The following is an 18,821-nucleotide window of genomic DNA, read 5'->3' as shown; positions in this document are numbered from 1 at the left end:
CTGGCATTGATTAACCGGGTTTGTTCGGCTGGCTCTCTGGTTAAGTGCGATATTCAGCACCTAACCGCGTAAGTGACACCACATAAAGTTAGAACTGTGTTTTATACAGCCGGATTTGACCGCTTAACTTATGTGGTTAAGTTGCCAATATTCAGGACTTAGGGGTCCATTTTCTGAGGTGCGCTGAAAAATGGCCTGCGCTAGTGAAGACACACGTTTTAGTCGTGCGCAGGTCCATTTTTCAGCGCGCCTGAAAAAAAGGCCTTTTTTTGGCAGAAAATGGACGTGCGGCAAAATAAAAATTGGCGCACATCCATTTTGGGCCAGAGACCTTACCGCCACCCACAGACTTAGCGGTAAGGTCTCACGCGTTAACCGGGTGGTAATCATCAGTGCGCATACAATGCCGATTACTGCCCGGTTAGCGCCGTGCGACGGAAAATTTAAAATATTTTCCCGACGCGCGTAGCGGACACGCGTAAAAAATGGAATTACCACCCGGGGCACACAGTAGCCAGGCGATAGTTCCAAATTGACATACATAGGCGTCTAAACAGCTTAGTAAAAGGTCCCCTTAACTTCCTAAGTGCCAAATCTGCCCCTGGACTGCCCACAAAATAGCCGGTTTTCAATTTAGCCATCAGTGCCGATATTCGGCGGTAGATAGCCCCACACAAGTGATTTAACTAGGCAGCAGGCTCACCTGGCCGCTAAGTCCCTTTGAATATTGAGTAGTATATATAAGCAACAGATAGAACACCACAAACAAGAGGGGAGATAGCCAGAACCTGGGTGTAATACGCGGCAGAATAAAGTAATCGCCAAACGGATTTTAATATATTTATTTGTGCCTCAGAAGCCATTAAATACATGAGACAAAGTAAGACCCCTGGATGGAAGAAAGTGTGATCAAATTAACTGATGACTTTAGAAATTACAGATAAAAGAAGTGGAGAATCAACTGTGAAAGTCACAATGTAGAAGGGGGGAGGGAGTCGGGGTGGGAAGAAGAATGGTATTGAAAATACAGTATTACGAAAGGCCAGCATCTCCCCGCCACACATCCAGCAGCGCTTCCATTTCCTTTCTTTTCCATTTCGTGTCCAATTACAGCACATTCAAATTGAAACCGGATAAAGCTGGCTTATTTCCGGGTTAACGCTGCTGGCATGCCAGCCACAACACAGCCTTTGCTGTTCCTCTCCACCCTGCTGCGTGGAGTTACAGACAAGATGAAAGCAGATGCCCCTCTGATGCAGGGAGGGGAGGGAGAGCAGGGGACAGCCCTAGAGGATGGAGGGCTTGGAATGTGGAGATTAGTGTAGTGGAAGCCGGCAGGAAGGGATGTCACCGTCATCTTCTTTATCTTTGGAATGGTGTGTGGCTAGCGGTTGTAGCCAAATTCATCGGCATCATCTGCACGGAAGTCCCCGTAGCGCCAGAGGTTCAGCTGCAATTCAGAAAAAATGAAAAATGTCAGGTGGCTTGGCTGAGTGCATCAAAGAAGCAGACGAGGGGCCCTGCACAAGATTTACGCGTTCCCATCCCAACGTATTCTGAACTTTGTTCTCTGCATTCCACTCAGAATACATGATCTAACCAGAAAACTTCAGACAGCCCAGAATACAGCAGCCAGACTCATCTTCGGAAAACCAAAATACGAAAGCGCAGCACCATTACGTAAGAAACTACACTGGCTCCCATTCAGGGAACGTGTCACCTTTAAAATATGCACGTTAGTTCACAAAATCATTCACGGTGAAGCCCCTGCATACATGTCTGACTTGGTAGACCTGCCACCCAGAAACGCCAAAAAATCATCCAGAACTTTCCTCAACCTCCACTTCCCTAAGTGCAAAGGCATAAAGTATTACATGCATCAACCTTCTCCTACAAGAGCATGCAACTCTGGAACGCACTTCCACGCGGCCTGAGAGCGGTCTACGAGTTGACAGACTTCCGCAAACGATTGAAGACCTATCTCTTTGAAAAAACATACTGCAAGGATCAAAACATATAAATCCCATATACACCATAACAATGCCTCAAGACATTACCTCACGTACTCTACGTCCCCTTACTCTCTCCCATTCAATAATCTACCCACAGATAAAAACTGTTATACCCCATCGCTCTCTTGCTATTATTCGATCACCCTAGTAATCCCCCAACGTCATATCCTATAGTTTCTACGCCCCAAAGATGATTGACCTGACTCTGTCTTCCTTAACTATTCACAATGTAACCCATAATCGTAATGTAACAAACTGTATTTCCATCATTTACAATGTATTGTAAGCCACACTGAGCCCGCAAATAGGTGGGAAAATGTGGGATACAAATGCAATAAAATAAAATAAAATAAAATAAAAGTAATCAATTGGAGTTTAACTAAAACAGGGATACCCTGTCCCAGTACTTTCTGGCAAGGTAGGTATAAAAGAAAGATTCTCTCAATAGTTCATGAGGTCCTGAGCCTTAGGTTGGCAGCTTTGTAGAGGCAGTAGTAACAGATGAAACACACACAACTTACTCGGGCAGCCTTGGCAGCCTCTTGTGCATTCAGGTACTCTGTAATCTGCAAGAGAAGAGATAGAAGGACAGTCATGCCAAGCTGGCAGGTTATACAGAGCAAATAAACCACTGCCAGAGTGAATGCATCTAGGGTTTCCCCGCATACCATTCTAAAACAAGCCAGCATCCATGCATTTGGTGTACTTTTTCTACTGGATAAGGTCTCACACGGCTGCTCCAAGGTGTTTGCCAGAGCAGCAGATAATCCCACTGAAACCTGGAGGACATTGGGCAAGCCACCCAACCAAGAAAACTACAAGCCATGCCATTTTTTTTTAATGGACTTTGCTGAATTTCTATTACACTGCTTTCTAAAGTAATTAAATCTGCTATCCAAATCTGGTGATTTATCAGGCAAACCCCATTGACCATCATACAAGTTTCTACATTTACCACTGCTGATTTAAAGGACTGGATTTATTGATTTTATGTACCACATTCGTAGCTAAGTGTTAAAGCGGTTTACAAAAATAACAATTAGTTGCAGATACAACAGACGTACAAGTCCATAAAACCAAAATCGATAAAACACATTAAGTTTTTAAAAGTTTACCAAAACTTAAAGGAAAGAGGCATTGTGGATTTCATCAGATAATGAGTTCCAATGTGAAAGTCCCACATATGAAAACACTCTTTTTCTAGTTACAAATATCAAGATCTCAGAGCTGAAGAGAACTTTTTTGCGATGAATGTAATACCTGCTGGAGAGTGTATACCTTGTCAACTTCACCGAAAGATAAACAGGAAGTCCCAAATGAAATGATTTATATACTAAGCACAAACAAAAAAAAACAGCACCACGGGCCTTTAAAAATGGAACACAGTTCTTTAATGAATGAGCCTTGACAAAAAGACCCGACACGGGCCGTGTTTCGGTGACTAGCACCTGCGTCAGGGGTCACAGTGATGACGTGGAAAACTTGGGGAATAACTCGAATATATTCCTCTACAATATATTATTCCTTACCTTAGCTTTTACTATACGAGACGTGGGGTAAGGAATAATATATTGTAGAGGAATATATTCGAGTTATTCCCCAAGTTTTCCACGTCATCACTGTGACCCCTGACGCAGGTGCTAGTCACCGAAACACGGCCCGTGTCGGGTCTTTTTGTCAAGGCTCATTCATTAAAGAACTGTGTTCCATTTTAAAGGCCCGTGGTGCTGTTTTTTTTGTTTGGACTTTAGTTTGTACTTTGTTCCCTCTCTTTTGTTATATCCTTATATGCTAAGCACGTCATCTTGAAGGTAATACAAGCAGCCACTGGTAGCCAATAATTGATACAACACTGGAGTAATACGATCACAGTTCTTGTTCCTCATTATTCATCAGGATGCAGTGTTTTGCACCAATTGTAAACTGGATTTACTCAATTCAATCAAAAGAGAATTATAGTAATCCAGCCTACTGTTGACCGAGACAGTGGCGTAGCCAGACCCAGTGTTTTGTGGGGGGGGGGAGGGGGAAGGAGGGAAATGGCTGAAGAGGTGAGAAATATGTTTGCAAAGACAGGTTCAGAGCATCTGTCAAAACCAAATAACCTGGGGTGGAGGATTTATGAGAGAGTGGGAGGAGAAAGAAAAAGGTAAGAAGGGGTGAGGAGGTACTCAAAATCATTAGCATTAAAAATTGATGCACAGTACGGGTTGCTTTCATTGGCATCTCTCTGTTGCAAAAACTATAAAATCTATTAAAAAAAACAACCACCTTAAAATTATATTAAAAGCAAAAAAGTGATTATGCATGGGTGGGTCTCTGCGGACCCACCTGATTTTTGGCATTGGAGGAACAGATTTCACAGTCTTCTATTGCACGAGCGAAGGGCGGTGGGACCCTCACAGAAGAAGAGGTCACAGTTTCTGGAGACTTGGGGTTCCTATATCCAGTCTCTGACTCCACGCGCGCGCAGTTCAGTGTTAAACGGCTTATAATTTTTTTTTTTTTGGGGGGGGGGGGAGGGAGAATATAACGGAGGGGGGAAGGTATACAACGTATGATTTGGATGTAAATGTGCCTCCTTCTGGAGAATCTTTAGTTGCATTGATGTGGGTGGGGGATGGATTCTTGGGAGGGGGGTGGGGGGAGGGGGATAGGGGAAAAGGGGATGACACCTAAAACATAAATTTACATTGAATTACTCTTGAGTGTTCTATACATGTAAAAAATCCCATAGAATATGGAATAGTATTGGAGGGTGTGAACTTACTGCAAGCCTATGTTTGTATTTCTTGTGAATGGTGTAATGTTTGCACTGTGTCAGTTGGATCTTAATAAAAATGTTGAAACATAAAAGCAAGATAATGGCATGCCAAAGTATGATCTTTAGACTACATGGAGGGGCATAATCGAACGCGAACGCCCATCTCCATGGGCGTCTACCTCCGAGAACGGGTATGTGAAGGGGCGGGACAAACCGTATTTTCGAAAAAAAAATGGGCGTCCATCTTTTTTCCGATAATACGGTTTGTGCCAGCCAAATGCATCGGATTTGAGCTGGGCGATTTCGTTTTTCAGCGATAATGGAAACCGAAGGCGCCCAGCTCAAAAACGAACAAATCCAAGGCATTGGGTCGTGGGAGGGGCCAAGATTCGTAGTGCACTGGTCCCCCTCACATGCCAGGACACCAACCGGGCACCCTAGGGGGCACTTGTAACAATTAAAAAAAAAGGTTAACTACCTATGAAGTCCATAGCTCCCTTCCGTTGGGTGCTGAGCCCCCCAAATCCCCCCCCAAAACCCACTGCCCACAACTCTACACCATTACCATAGCACTTATGGCTGAAGGGGGGCATCTAGATGTGGGTACAGTGGGTTTTGGGGGTGGTTTGGAGCGCTCCCATTTACCACCACAAGTGTGACAGGTAGGGGGGGATGGGCCTGGGTCCACCTGCCTGACAACTGCGGTGATGGAGCTGGGTATGACATTTGAGGCTGGCATACAGGCTGGAAAAAAAAGTTTTTAAAGTTGTTTTTTTGGGGTGGAAGGGGGTTAGTGACCACTGGGGGAGTCAGGCGTGGTCATCTCCGATTCCCTCCGGTGGTCATCTGGTCATTTAGGGCACTTTTTTGGGACTTGTTCATGAAAAAAAAGGGTCCAAAAAAAGTGATCCAAATTCGCGCTAAAAACGCCTTTCTTTTTTCGATTATCGGCCGAGGACGCCCATCTCTCCTCGGCCGATAACCACGCCCCAGTCCCGCCTTCACCACGCCTCCGACACGCCCCCGTCAACTTTGGCCGTTTCCGCGACAGATTGCAGTTGAAGACGCCCAAAATCGGCTTTCGATTATACCGATTTGGGCACCCACGGGAGAATGACGCCCATCTCCCGATTTGGGTTGAAATATGGGCGCCTTTCTCTTTCGAAAATAAGCTGGATAGTATGACTATGTTGCATTTTTATCATATTTCTGACATAGCTAATTGGGAAAAATTACTCCTGTCTCGATATAATAAATCTTGTTAATGAAACATAACATTTTGCTGCATATATTACCAACACAGTACGCTTACCCACTGCAGAAAGGGGCCACAAATATGCTTCCCAGTCAATCACATTGTGATGCATTTTATTTCATTTCCTGAACTAATTTTTTACATCGTACTTATCTTTGCCAGAGTATTAATAACCTTTTTCCCAATGCTAATAGCTGACTGTGCTATAATTTTAATGCATTTCAGAGAAGGTGATGAAGTATCCACCATTGGAGGTTTTCCCCAGCAGGTTAGGTATGCATTTGCGTGGGATGGTTTAGGGACTACATTTAAATTGCTCACCTGTCAAACCCAAGTTCAAGGCAAATTACATTTCAGGAAGAGAAGGTATTTCCCTAGCAGGACAGCCTGATTTTGAACTGGATTATAGGCTCAAAACAATTCTACCTATTATTTATTACCATAGTGAAATTCTATCATATAGTAAACAGGTTTTTAGGATCTTAATCCACCTATGACTCTATAATAATATGTATCACAATTACAATCTAGGTCTCAACTCTATAATTAGTTACACATTATATTACAAATTATTCACTAGTAACTGTTTAACATTTTAAAATATATTTCTTTATTAAATCAATACAATTTTCCTAAAATAAAATCCATTCCCTTAACCCATAGTTATTAACCAATCCATACACCAATACATTTAAAACCAAACAATTCTCCACAATACTCTTTCAATACACATTCAAATAGCATATATCTGGCAATCTTTTACATCAATGTGTGATCATAGCTCTTTAGTCATGTGTTAATCCACTGCTCCAGAGTCTCCCACAAGATTCAGCCTTGCTTCAAATCAGACTCATTGAATCACCAACTTGTAAAGTAGTTCTGTCCTTTTTTCCAACAAACCATTGTAACGTTAGTGATAAATCTTGAACAACCATTGATGATGTCAGTCAGCAACATCCAAAACTGTCCATTTTCACCATTAGCAGTATCATGTGTTCCAGATATATATATTTTTCGAAACTGTGGTTACATTTGTATTAGAGTTTCAATCTCTCCAATTCTTATAGTATTCCACCATACGACCAGGACCCAATATGTAGATATGTGATAATTTACATGGATGGAAACAAGTCTCCTACAGAAATCCATATGTGATGAATACACATGCCATGCTTTTAGACTGCATTCAAGTGGTCATTTAAGACTATTTCAGTCAGCACCAATGAAAGTTTGCAGTCTTTAGAAATCCATGTATGCCTGGATTTAGACCTTGGCCTGGGTATTTGGCAGATTAGGCTGTTGCTTGTGTTGCCTTTACTTATGCTTAAGAAGGGTCTTTTCTCACTTATTTTAGGTGGGGAGGGGGGGGGGCAGGTGATGCTTCAACAGGCTGCCACTGTGGCACTACAGTCTTACTTTGCTCCTCTTCTGGCTCCCCAATCTTTGACACCTTCTCCCCTCCCCCCTCCCCTCAACTTGCCCTTGCACTCTGGAATCTTTCTGGGCTTGCATATAGGCACCAAAATCACAAATCTGGCCAGAATGTGTGTGTGCAGGCAGTGGCGTTCCTAGGGCGGCAGACAACCGGGGCGGATTGCCGATGCACCCCCCCCAGCGAAACAACACCCCCCCCGGCGAAACGACACCCCACCCCCCCGGGTGCATTTTTACCTGCTGGGGGTATGCCGAGCGCCTTTCGGCTTCCCTCGTTCCATGCTCCCTCTGCCCCGGAACAGGAAGTAACCTGTTCCGGGGCAGAGGGAGCACGGAATGAGTGGCGCCGACAGGCGCGTGGCACCCCCCCAGCGGCGTGCACCCGGGGCGGACCGCCCCCACCCCCCCACCCCCAGGAACACCATTGTGTGCAGGAATGAATGCTTGGATGTCTCCAGGTTCTGAGAAAACACAGACACAGAGAAAACTATGTATTATCGAGCCTGCCCATCCATATCATCCACTATCTCTTCCTTCCCCTAAGAGATCCCACATGTCTGTCCCATGGTTTCTTAAATTCAGATACAGTCCTCGTCTCCACTACCTCCACGAGGAGGTCATTCCACGCATCCACCACCCTTACCATAAAGAAGTATTTCAACCCCCGTCTAATACAGAGGCAAACCTAGGAAGTGAAGTGAGTTGAACAGACCACGAACCCTGATGAAGCGGACGAAACTTTGGCCATTGTCAGTTGTAGAGATAGTGAAGACGCTGTGCACTTACATAAGATAAGTTTTTTGGTTTGCTGGACTTTAAAATTTGAAAAATTAATTTGTTTTTGGATAACTATTGGAGGTTTTTTGGAGCCAATGATGACAGCAAGTACTCCGTGAATTTATGGACTTTGAGTCTAGTATTAAGGTATCTGTTGAGGCTTTTTCCTCCATGAGCACGTTCTCTGTATGACTTACAACACAGTGAGCCGCACTTGCACTTCGTGTAAATCCAACAGTAGACAGGATTGTTTGATATTGCCGTAACAAAATAGCCCATAGCCCTTCATAAAAATAAGAAGTATAGTAAAAACTATTTTGTCAGGGCTTCTTTGACTGGTTTTTTTTTTGGGTGTTGGGGGGGTGCTCTATTTTGTGTTGGGCTTTTATTTCGGGACTTTTTTGACCAAGTACTGTGAAGATGCTGACACACACACACACACAAAAAGAAAAACCAAATTGTGCCTGTCGTCACAGGTGGAAAGGAGGCATGTAACTCCTAGTGTCTCTAAAATCACCCGTGTATAAGGTTACCATACGTCCGGATTTACCAGGACATGTCCTCTTTTTGAGGACATGTCTGGGCGTCCGGGCGGGTTTTGCCAGTCCGCCCGTTTGTCCGGCTTTCTCACGAGACTTCAACTCTCGGCGGCCATTTTGAATCCCGTCACAGCAACAGGATGCAGGGCAAGGGCAGCACTCCGGGCAGGAGAGAGGGGGCTCTTTCCTGCCCCGAAGAGGTCACTAGACCACCAGGGCAGTAGATAGTAAGTAAGGGGAGGGGACTATGTGACCCGGGAGAGGGGAGGTGATGGGGGGAGGGGAGGGCAATATGTGACCCGGGGGGATGGGAATATGTGACAGGGGGCGGGGTGAGAGCGAGAAAGGGCGGGGTGAGGATGCGAAAGGGACGTGGTGTGGACGGGGCAGGGGCATGACGTGTCCTCTTTTTCAGTGGACAAAATATGGTAACCCTACCCGTGTAACACACCATGAAATATTTGGACCGCAGAATCATGTCATTTTTGAGGGTGATTCCGTTAGTTATTATTAATCACTTCACCTACTGCTACATCACTCAAAGGGACTTATAGCTGGTCTGCAGCTCACAAGCATCATCTTTCAATGATTCTTCTGCTAGTCCAACTGAATATATAACAGCTAAACAGAATCCAGTTCTCTCCAAGTTCCATTAGGATCACAAGAACTGTGCAATGATTGTCAATATGAGCTACATAAAGTTCCATTAAAAAAAAAAAAAAGAAAAGAATCCACGAGCAGCAGCATTCTTTCCTTTCTCCAAACTCCCTCTGCTTTACTCAGTTATGGCCTTCACATCTTTTGATTCTACACATTAAATTACATCACTCTATTTTCAACATTTGTCATTCTGATATCAATAAATGTCACCTCTCTCATTGGTGAAACTGTGCTTTCGGAGAGTTGGATTTGTTCTACAGCCTCCCCAGGGCAATGCAGGCAGTATGGGGGGGTCTTGCAGGGAAGACTATCGTCCTGAAAGCACCTGAAGAATGGGCCAAACTGAAGGCTTCTCACTTGTATGTTGCTGAACACCCCAGCTGAAGCTTTCACTTTTGGTAGTGCGTTTGCTATTCCAATAATCAGCCTTGTGCACTGTCAGGTCAAATCTATGCAGCCCGTGGAGCAGAAAACAGTTGCCTTATTTTCCTCTCCCAAAACTCAATACCTCATTAACCAGCCTTATTTACACAGGGGGTTTTAATTGAATTTCTGGTACAGATATTGACTCACAGACACCAACCTGGCCTGGCCTCAACTGTCTGCCAATACACGGAGAAGGAAGTATGAAGTCCTACAAAAATCAAGGCCTATCAATACAAGCCCAGCAAGCATCGCAGTGGGTTGCCACAACTGCTCATGCACCTAGGAGTATGAACTGGGGCCATTCAGTGCTTTCTCCAATGGGAAGACGGCAAATGGGGAGTTTTAGCGAATGCCTTTCTGCCACAGCTGCAAGTTCTGTGATTAACAATCACTTCGCAGTGAAGCTAACCAATACCGATCAGCTTTAGGGCTGTGTTCACAGGTGAATACCACTGCAGCACGGGCGTAGCCAGACAACAGATTTTGGGTGGGCCTAAGCAAGAAGTGGGTGGGCACCAAGTGTTCTCCTCCCCTCCCACCACTCAAAACATATCTCAGCTGGTGAGAAAACGCGTCTTTCCATCTTGGCAGTCTGCAGCAGGCATGCACTGAAAACTGAGCATGCGCAGGTGCCGTTATTGTGGAGAGTAGCGTTTTCGTTACCGTCAGGGGGAAATCTTGAGCTGGCCGAGATTGGGATCCCCACCGGCTATGGCTAAACGTGTGCTACTGTTGGGCGGGCCTGAGCCCTAAGTGGGTGGGCCCCGGCCCACCTGTGGCTACCCCACTGCACTGCAGGTCTAATAACCGACTAAGGTGCCCTCTCACTAAGTTGCATAAGCGTCTATGCGTGCCCAACAGGTGCCAAAATGGGGCTACCACGTGACTCTTGTGGTAATTTCAGTTTTGGCGCGAGTCCAATACGCGTTGCCGAAAAATAATTTTTTATTTTCGGATGCGTGCCAAGTGGCATTTGACGCGCATAGGTCATTACCGCTAGGTCAATGGCTGGTGGTAAGGTCTCAGACCCAAAATGGACGCACGGCAATTTTCATTTTGCCGCATGTCCATTTTCAGCAAAAATTTTTAAAAAGTTCTTTTTTTTTGCAGGTGCGTTGAAAAAGGATTCTGTGCGCGCCCAAAACATGCGTCTATACTACTGCGGGCCATTTTTCAGCACACCTTAGTAAAAGGACCCCTAAATTCTAGTGTGTGTGTGTGGGGGGGGGGGGGTGGGGGGGGGGAGAGGAGGTAATATTCAGTGTGGCAGTCAGCATTTAAATTAATATATATTAAGTGTTGCCATCACTTCTGTTGTCCCTTGCATTCTCTATATGTTGCCCAAATTTGGGCACAGAGTGTACATGCGCGTATAAACTAATTAGTCAATTGGCTGCTAAGAACCAATTACTGGCACTAATTTGGATTTACATATGCAACTGCCTATGAACTATAATACTGCATGCCCAAAGTGTGTTGGTGTAACCCACAGGGGGCGGGGCCATGGGGGGCATGGCCAGGTCAGGGGTGTTCCAAATATTTGGGTGTTATAGAATCAGGGCTGCCGAGAGGGGGGGCAGGGGGCAAAATTCCTTGGGCTCAGGCCTCCAAGGTGGGGGGGGGGGGGGCTGGCGCCAGAGTCTCTCTCTCTCTTTCCTGCTCCTGATGGGACCCGAGTGATCGCATCCCAACAGGTGCAGGAGAGAGAAAACTCCGGCGCTGGGCCCCCCTTGGAGGCTAGGGAGGACCCAGAGCTTCCTCCAGTGCTGCTCTGCTGCCCATTGCTGAGCGGCTGCTTTTCCTCTCAAGCGCACACGCTCAGTTTTGAAACCAAGCATGCCCTAAGAGGAAAAGCAGCTGCAGGGGCAGGCAGTCAGCAATGGAGGTAGACGTCTTCTGCTGACAGAGCCTTGGGATCCCCGCCAGCCAAGGTATCTAGGCAGCGGCAATGATGGGGGGGGGGGAGCAGGGCTGCTGAGAGACTGAGCCGGGCCCAGGGCAAGGCCGACCCCGGGGCCCCCGCTGCCGCCCCCCAATTTCTTCCACTGTTGCCTCCCTCTCCTGCTCCCAGGCCGCCGGCGCCGCAGTCCCCAGTCTCCACCCGCCCACCCCTAGCCCCCTCGACATCCCCCCTCCATCTGCCACCGGGCCCCCTGCATTTAAATCAGCAGCGCAGCACCAGCGATCAGCGCCTCACCTCCATGTGAAAGCGGCAGATCGCCTCCCTTTGGGCCCTCCCTCACTGTGCCCCGCCCTCGCGGAACAGGAAGTTACATCAGACGAGGGCGGGACACAGTGAGCGAAGGCCCGAGGTGATCCACCGCTCTCACACAGACACGAGGCGCTGCACTGCCAACTAGAGACTCGCCCTTTTGCAAATGCAGGGGGCCTGGTGGCAGACAGAAGTGGGCCGCCGATGGAGCCGAGGGCAGGCAGGTGGAGACCGGGGACTGCAGCGCCGGCGGCCTGGGAGCAGAAGGAGAGTGACCCCAGCGCTGGGCCCCCCTTGGAGACCTGGGGAATTTTATTCCCCCTGCCCCCCCTCTCGGTGGCCCTGGGGGGGAGTAGCAAAGATTGGGGAGGGCGGCAGTGGCCCTGCCTTGGGCCCAGTTCAGTCTCTTAGCGGCCCTGTATAAAATACTAGGGTTATGCACCCAACTTGGCCACCAGGATTTAAGCCAGGTTTCTGCTTATTTTATACAGGGCGCTCAGCCCGGAACACCTTTTACCAGGGCCGCTGAATTGGGGGAGGGCAAGATTCTCCAGAACCCGGCCTCCAAGGGGGCCCGCCCAGTGCTGGCATGGCTGATTGGTCTCCTGCTCCTCTGTGCTGCAGTGCCGGGTTATCACACTAACTCTGCTCTGCTGGACACAGGTCTTTCTTACTGCTTCATCTTGCCTCCCGTGCGAAGTACTTCCTGTTTCCGCAAACATGGGAGTGGACGCAGCAGGAAGAAGGACCTGTGCGGCAGAGCAGAGTTAACGCAGTCCCGGCGCACAGGAGCAGAAGACAAGTATTAAGCAAGTATGATTAAATAAATATGTAAAATTTCTTGTTGAAATTCAAAGCGGTTGCAAAAACTCTACAGGGTTGCTTTTTTTTTTTGTCTCACCCAGTGTGAGATATATATAAATAATCTGACTATGCCAGTGCTGGTCTTCATTCTGCAATGACTGACTCACTTACAACTCAAGTCCCAGTGTTCACTGTCAAAATCCAAACAGCAGGTCAGAGTAAAGATAACTAATAATCACAAACCATGTTTTTGTTCTGCACTGAAACCTCTTTCCTTTTTTGTCCTCTGGGATACATCTCTGTGCAGATGAAACCTCTCCAAACGCACAGCGTAAGAAAAGCCAGGCTGAGTCAGAGCACGGTCCACGGAGCACCGGCCTTCTGTCTCCGACAGTGGCCAGTGGAAGCAATCCAATTCTGCTCAAGCTGGTATTTGAACAGTAGAGGAGAAGGCACCGGAGAAAGCGGAACAGGAAGAGAAAAAGAGAGACAAATGAAAAGGAAAAACGAGAGGCTAAAGATGGAACATGCCCGTGCACTGTAAGAGTATGATAGCTACCAGCAATCATTTTCATTCCGTTTTCCATCGCGCGACCACCCTGGTTTACTGTGACCTGCCAAAAGGAGGCTAGTTCAAGTCCCTATGCACTCAGAACACAGAAAAAGCACTTCACGAGAACAAGTCCAAGTACGTCTTTGATTCACCTTGTCTGCACGGGTCTCATCTATGGGTGAAGTGGATAAAAGATATGAAGAGACATATTCGTGTAAAAAGCTTTGAGTATAGAGAGAATTGCTTAGAACAGTAACTGTAGACCTACTTAGCACAGCAGGATTTACTATACATGCAGAAAAAGAAAATCATTTGATCTATCTTCTCTTGTTCTTTTTCTTTCTACTTGAACAGGAAATCACGGACTCAGGCCCAGATGCACAAAACCTAATGAGCCCACAACTTGCGTTTTAAACTGGTTCCAGCCAGTTTAAAACGCAAGTAGTTCACCCCGGGCATGCACTAAGGGCATTTTCCCTGCCACGGTAGCAGGCAACGAAAACGGAATGCAAATGATTGAAAAGCTATTATAATGAGCTGCACTACCGTTGCAGCCCATTATAATGAGATGCACTACCGTTTTTCCGATTCCCTTACCGTAGGAACCCTAACGAGATGTCTGACCTCTTGTTAGGGCTCCTGTGAGGGAATCGGAAAGGAAAAGGGCCCCCCAAAAAAGGTTAAAAAGAAAAAAAAAAAAGCAGGGAGCGCATGTGAGGGGCGTCCTTTAAGGACGTACTCTCCCTGCGCTTCTGAGAGACGTCTTTTTTTTTTTTTTTGCAGTTTTTTGTTCTGCCGGTGCTCGTGTTTTTTTTCCCCCCTTCTTGAGAGTCTTCGCCGCACCACTTACCCCTCCACAGTGAAAATTTTCTATTTTCCTGGTTGCCGGAGAATCGGGACGTCCCTTTAGATTAGGCTCCTCTTCCTGGTCTCTTCAGCCAATCAGAGCGCGTTTCGCTGACAACAGCCAGCTAAGCCCGCTTTGATTGGCTGAAGAGACCAGGAAGAGGAGCCTAATCTAAAGGGACGTCCCAATTCTCCGACTCAGGTACCGAAGGACTAGAGAATGCAAGTGAGCTACAACGAGTAGCTCATTTGCATTCCCTATCGTAGGGAATGCATCTGGGCCTCAGTAGACCATTCTGTTTACACACTGGAAGGTTTGGGGGCAGGCACAGGAATACCGAATCTTTCACCTCTAGGCATGAAAGCTACAGAAATACAGAACCCGTCTCCTCTAGGACTGGATGGCTTCGGACATGTACACTAGCCAGAACAGCACAGCATTATCTTTTTATGGAAGATTAAGATTGTACGAGCCTAAATTTTATTCACCTGCTACCAGTATAAACAGACTGCAGATTCCCCCGTATCCTAAGTTAGATGGTCTGTAAATAGGAACTTTGCATTCCCAGTAAGAGGTTTCTTTATTATTGTGAAAATCTTTGCCTGACCACTTTACACTGAAAAAGGATTATCACACATTTAGGCAGCAACTAAGTAGTTTTTTTGTTTTTTAAATGGAGTCAAGTTTTTGCAGAGTAACTAGGATGACTTATGAGGTGTTGATGGTTGATCGTCTGTCCTGATTTTATGTATTTAAACATTGTATTTGGTCTGGGACATAAATTTAATAAATGACAAAAAATCTCTACAGTTCATAGGTGGGCACAGAGATTCAGAACCTGCCACCTCTAGAACTGATGAGTTAAAAACATAAGAACTTAAACAAAAACGCTATGCCGTGTCAGACCATGGTTCATGGAGCCCAGCTTTCTGTTTCCGACAGTGCCCAGTTTGGGTCACAAGTACCCGGCGGATCCCAGATTTCTCATAGCTCATTTCCAGAGATAAGCAATGGCCCTCTTACCCGCTAATAATTTTTTTATGGACTTTGCCTCCAGGAATGTCTCCAAACCTCATTTGAGCCCTGCTAGTTACCTTGACCACAGCAACATTTTAAATATCCAGAGTGTGAAAAACCCACCCCAATTTTCAGGGGGTGGGCACAGGCACATAAAGCCTGTCACCTTCAGGGCTAGAAGGCCAAGAAGACAGGCACAGGGGTAGAACCTCTCTTTCTTAGAACCAAGGGGCTCAGGGGTCTGGCCCTCATAAAGCTATACTTCTTTATTTATCAAATCACTAATGGATAAGAATTATGACACTCGGTAGGTAATGGAGAATGTTATGCTGCTGAAGTCTATGAAGGTGGATGATGTGGTAAAAGGATCAGTGATTGCCTAAGTAGCTGTCACTCTACGTAAAAATATACAATCCTAGAGATAATCCTGCAGATAATGTGGGGAGAATGAGGGACGCTTGTATCATCATTCCCAAACTGCAGTGCAATTCCAGTGCTGTCAATTTGGCATCTAAATAGTTATAGCAAGTAAGGGAAAATGAGAGAGGCTCAGTTCTGTATCCTCTGGCACACACAAAAAAGAATATGCCTCAAATATTCGAAGAAGAAGCAGAGAGAATTTGGCAAATATGCTGACGTCCGTTCTTCCTGACGTGTTTGAGCCAATGAACAAGAAGAATACAAAATGTACCATGACCCTCAGGCTGCACCACAATAATGCAGCTGATGTCCGATCTTAATAAACAACAAATCGTGTTCATAATTAAGTATTGACTTACATAATAAAACTCATTGATTCACAGGCTGTGACTGCATTATGTGGGTGGTTACGCTGCCAGCAGAGTTGGTGAGAGAAGATACCAATGTATCTTTAACTCTTTCGCCTCCCCCTTGACTGCTGTGATAACCAGATGGCAGAATCAGAGGAAACAGAAGGACGAGGAAAGAGAAATGTACCAGTATCAGTGCTGAGGAAGCTTCAAAAGATAAAGGAAGAAAGATGAAAGAAAAAGAATCACTTGCTTTATGAATACTCAGCAGAAAGTTAATCGATAGTATGATGCAATCACGAGCTTTCCAGGAAGAAAGACAACTTGAAAGAGAACCAGCAGTGGGTGTGTACCCCTTGCTGTGCCTTCCTAGTTGACTTGAGGACCATATCTGGAGAGGTAGCACCAAGCTATGTCTGAGGGGACAATCTCTTCTTGGCCTTGTGGATGGAGTGATTAATAACTTGCCATCTACAGTACCATACTAAGGAGTCCTTTCACTAAGCCGTGTAAGCATCTACGTGAGCCCAAATAGAGTTACCGCCCGACTACCGCGTGGCTCTTGTGGTAATTTAAATTTTGGTGCGCGTCCAATATGCGCATCTGGAAAAAGTTTATTTTTGGGTGCATGTAATGGATGCGTGCCAAGTGGCATTTGGCGTACATAGGTCATTACCGCCCGGTTACCGCGCAAGTCTTTACCGCTAGGACAATGGCTGGCGGTAAGGTCTCAGACCCACAATGGACGCGCGGCAATTTTCAATTTGCCGCACGTCCATTTTCGGCAACAATTTTAAAAAGGCCTTTTTCATAGGCGCGTTGAAAGATGGATCGGCGCAAACCCAAAACCCGTGCCTGCACTACCGCAAGCCATTTTTCAGCACGCCTTTGTAAAAGGACCCCTAAATGAGGGCAGAGAAAAACCAAAACTGGCCCCATCCAGTCTGTCCAGTTGAGATTCTTCCACTTGAAATAGTTGACACATTGGGGGGGGGGGGGCATTTTTAATAGGGTAATGGATGAAGTTAATAAAGTTACAAATAAAAAAAAAAGCCCAAAGAGTTGACTCTTAAAATGGCAACTCTTTATAGAGAGAGACCTGGAGTCATTTCCAATAGTACACAAATTCACATGCTCCAAAGGTGGTGTAAATTTGGGTATAAATTGAAGGAACAAAAAAAAAAGGAAAACAACCCTTGCATAAAGCAAAAGCAATACACAAACAGCAAAGGTGACAATAAAAAGTCCCAAAACAATGGTGCCGTGCAGGACTTTATTAATAGGTATCAATGACTCGACATTCACCTCCACCAACTCTACACCACTCAGGATTTTGTAGACCTCAATCATATCTCCCCTCATCCATCTTTTTTCCAAGCTGAAGAGCCCTAACCTCTTTAGCCTTTCCTCGTACGAGAGGAGTTCCATCCCCTTTATCATTTTGGTCGCCCTTCTTTGAACCTTTTCTAATTCCGCTATATCGTTTTTGAGATATGGCCCCCACAACTAGTGAAGCCATTGTCCAAAATTTCCAGCTTCCTAATGCTCATCGAATTTTGGCATGTCATGTAACAGTGATTTCTTGGAAGCCCAATATACACAGCACTATTAAGGTCATAACAGCACGTCAGTGCAGGCTACCCTAGTACCTTCTTGGAACACCCAACCCCACAACTATGTTATAACTAAAGTTAAAAATCAGAGGATTAAAATGGTTCCAACATCTAACAGGTCTACTATTGGATCTATAGGATTACACTTGCCAGAGGAACTGGAAGTCTTCCTAAATGCAAGACAAATGCATATGAATTCAGATACGCGAGTCATTTCTGAAAAGTATTTCGTGAGTCGGTGCTATGTGTTAGGTAAAACAACTGATGCAACGAACACAATTATAATCACTTTGTCTGTTATTACTCCTTCTATGTAGAAAATAGACTTTTAAAACAAAATAATTGCCTGCTCTTATTAATGCTTTTGTTAGCAGTTGTCAATACAATTGAAGGGCAATTAAAAATATGGTCTCATCTAGTGGAATAAAGCCAGAGAATAGTTAGCAACCTAGTCTGTTTTCCCGCATTGCCTTTTGCATTCTGCATTCCAAATGATAAACAATATTATTGTACATTTTTATAGCACTTCTTGTCATAGGCGTAGACTGGGGGGGCGACGACGAGGCACCGCCGCGCCATTAGTTTAAATAAATAAAACACATGCAGGCACGCGCTCCTCTCCATCCGCTTGGCTTCCCTGCCCTCTCTGTCTGCGTCCCGCCTTCCTCTGACGTCAGAGGAAGGCGAGACGCAGACAGAGAGGGCAGGGAAGCCAAGCGGACGGAGAGGAGCGTGTCCGTCTACCCCTCTCTCTTCCTCCCGCCCTCCGGCGCAGGCAGCAGTCTTTTTCAGCGTTCCTGGCAGCGGTAGCGATGTACACGCTGCCTTCGGATCTGCCCCAAAGCCTTCTCTTCAAGTTCCTGTTCCCGCATAGGTGGGAACAGGAACTTGAAGAGAAGGCTTCCGGGGCAGACCGAAGGCAGCGTGTACATCGCTACGCTGCCAGGAACGCTGAAAAAGCTGAAGACTGTTGCCTGCGCCAGAGGGAGGGAGGAAGAGAGGGGGTAAACGGAGTCACGATCTTGGACCTCGCGGGGGGGGGGGGCAGTAGAAGGAAGATGGATGGAACTGGGAGGGGTGGGGAGCAGAGGGAAGATGGATGGTACTGGGAGGGGTGGGGAGCAGAGGGAAGGAGCAA

The 18,821-nt window shown here is 46.1% G+C and overlaps 1 protein-coding gene across 1 annotated transcript in view; it reads right to left on the bottom strand.

The window, feature by feature from the left end:
* Positions 1-825: 825 nt before the first annotated feature.
* Positions 826-18,821, bottom strand: part of SND1 (staphylococcal nuclease and tudor domain containing 1) — a 1,412,868-nt gene continuing 1,394,872 nt past the window's right edge. Inside the window, exons 23-24 of the mRNA XM_030217129.1 lie at positions 2,534-2,578; positions 826-1,450 (exon numbers count right to left, since the gene is read on the bottom strand). Coding sequence (XP_030072989.1) covers positions 1,385-1,450; positions 2,534-2,578 — 111 coding nt within the window. The 3' untranslated portion in view covers positions 826-1,384. The remainder of the gene's footprint in view (positions 1,451-2,533; positions 2,579-18,821) is intronic.

This window comes from Microcaecilia unicolor, chromosome 10 (genome assembly GCF_901765095.1).
Source record: "Microcaecilia unicolor chromosome 10, aMicUni1.1, whole genome shotgun sequence".
In the NCBI taxonomy this organism is placed as follows: Eukaryota; Metazoa; Chordata; class Amphibia; order Gymnophiona; family Siphonopidae; genus Microcaecilia; species Microcaecilia unicolor.
The sequence above is the reverse complement of the archived record's forward strand: the minus strand, read 5'-3'. Positions and strand labels throughout refer to the sequence as shown.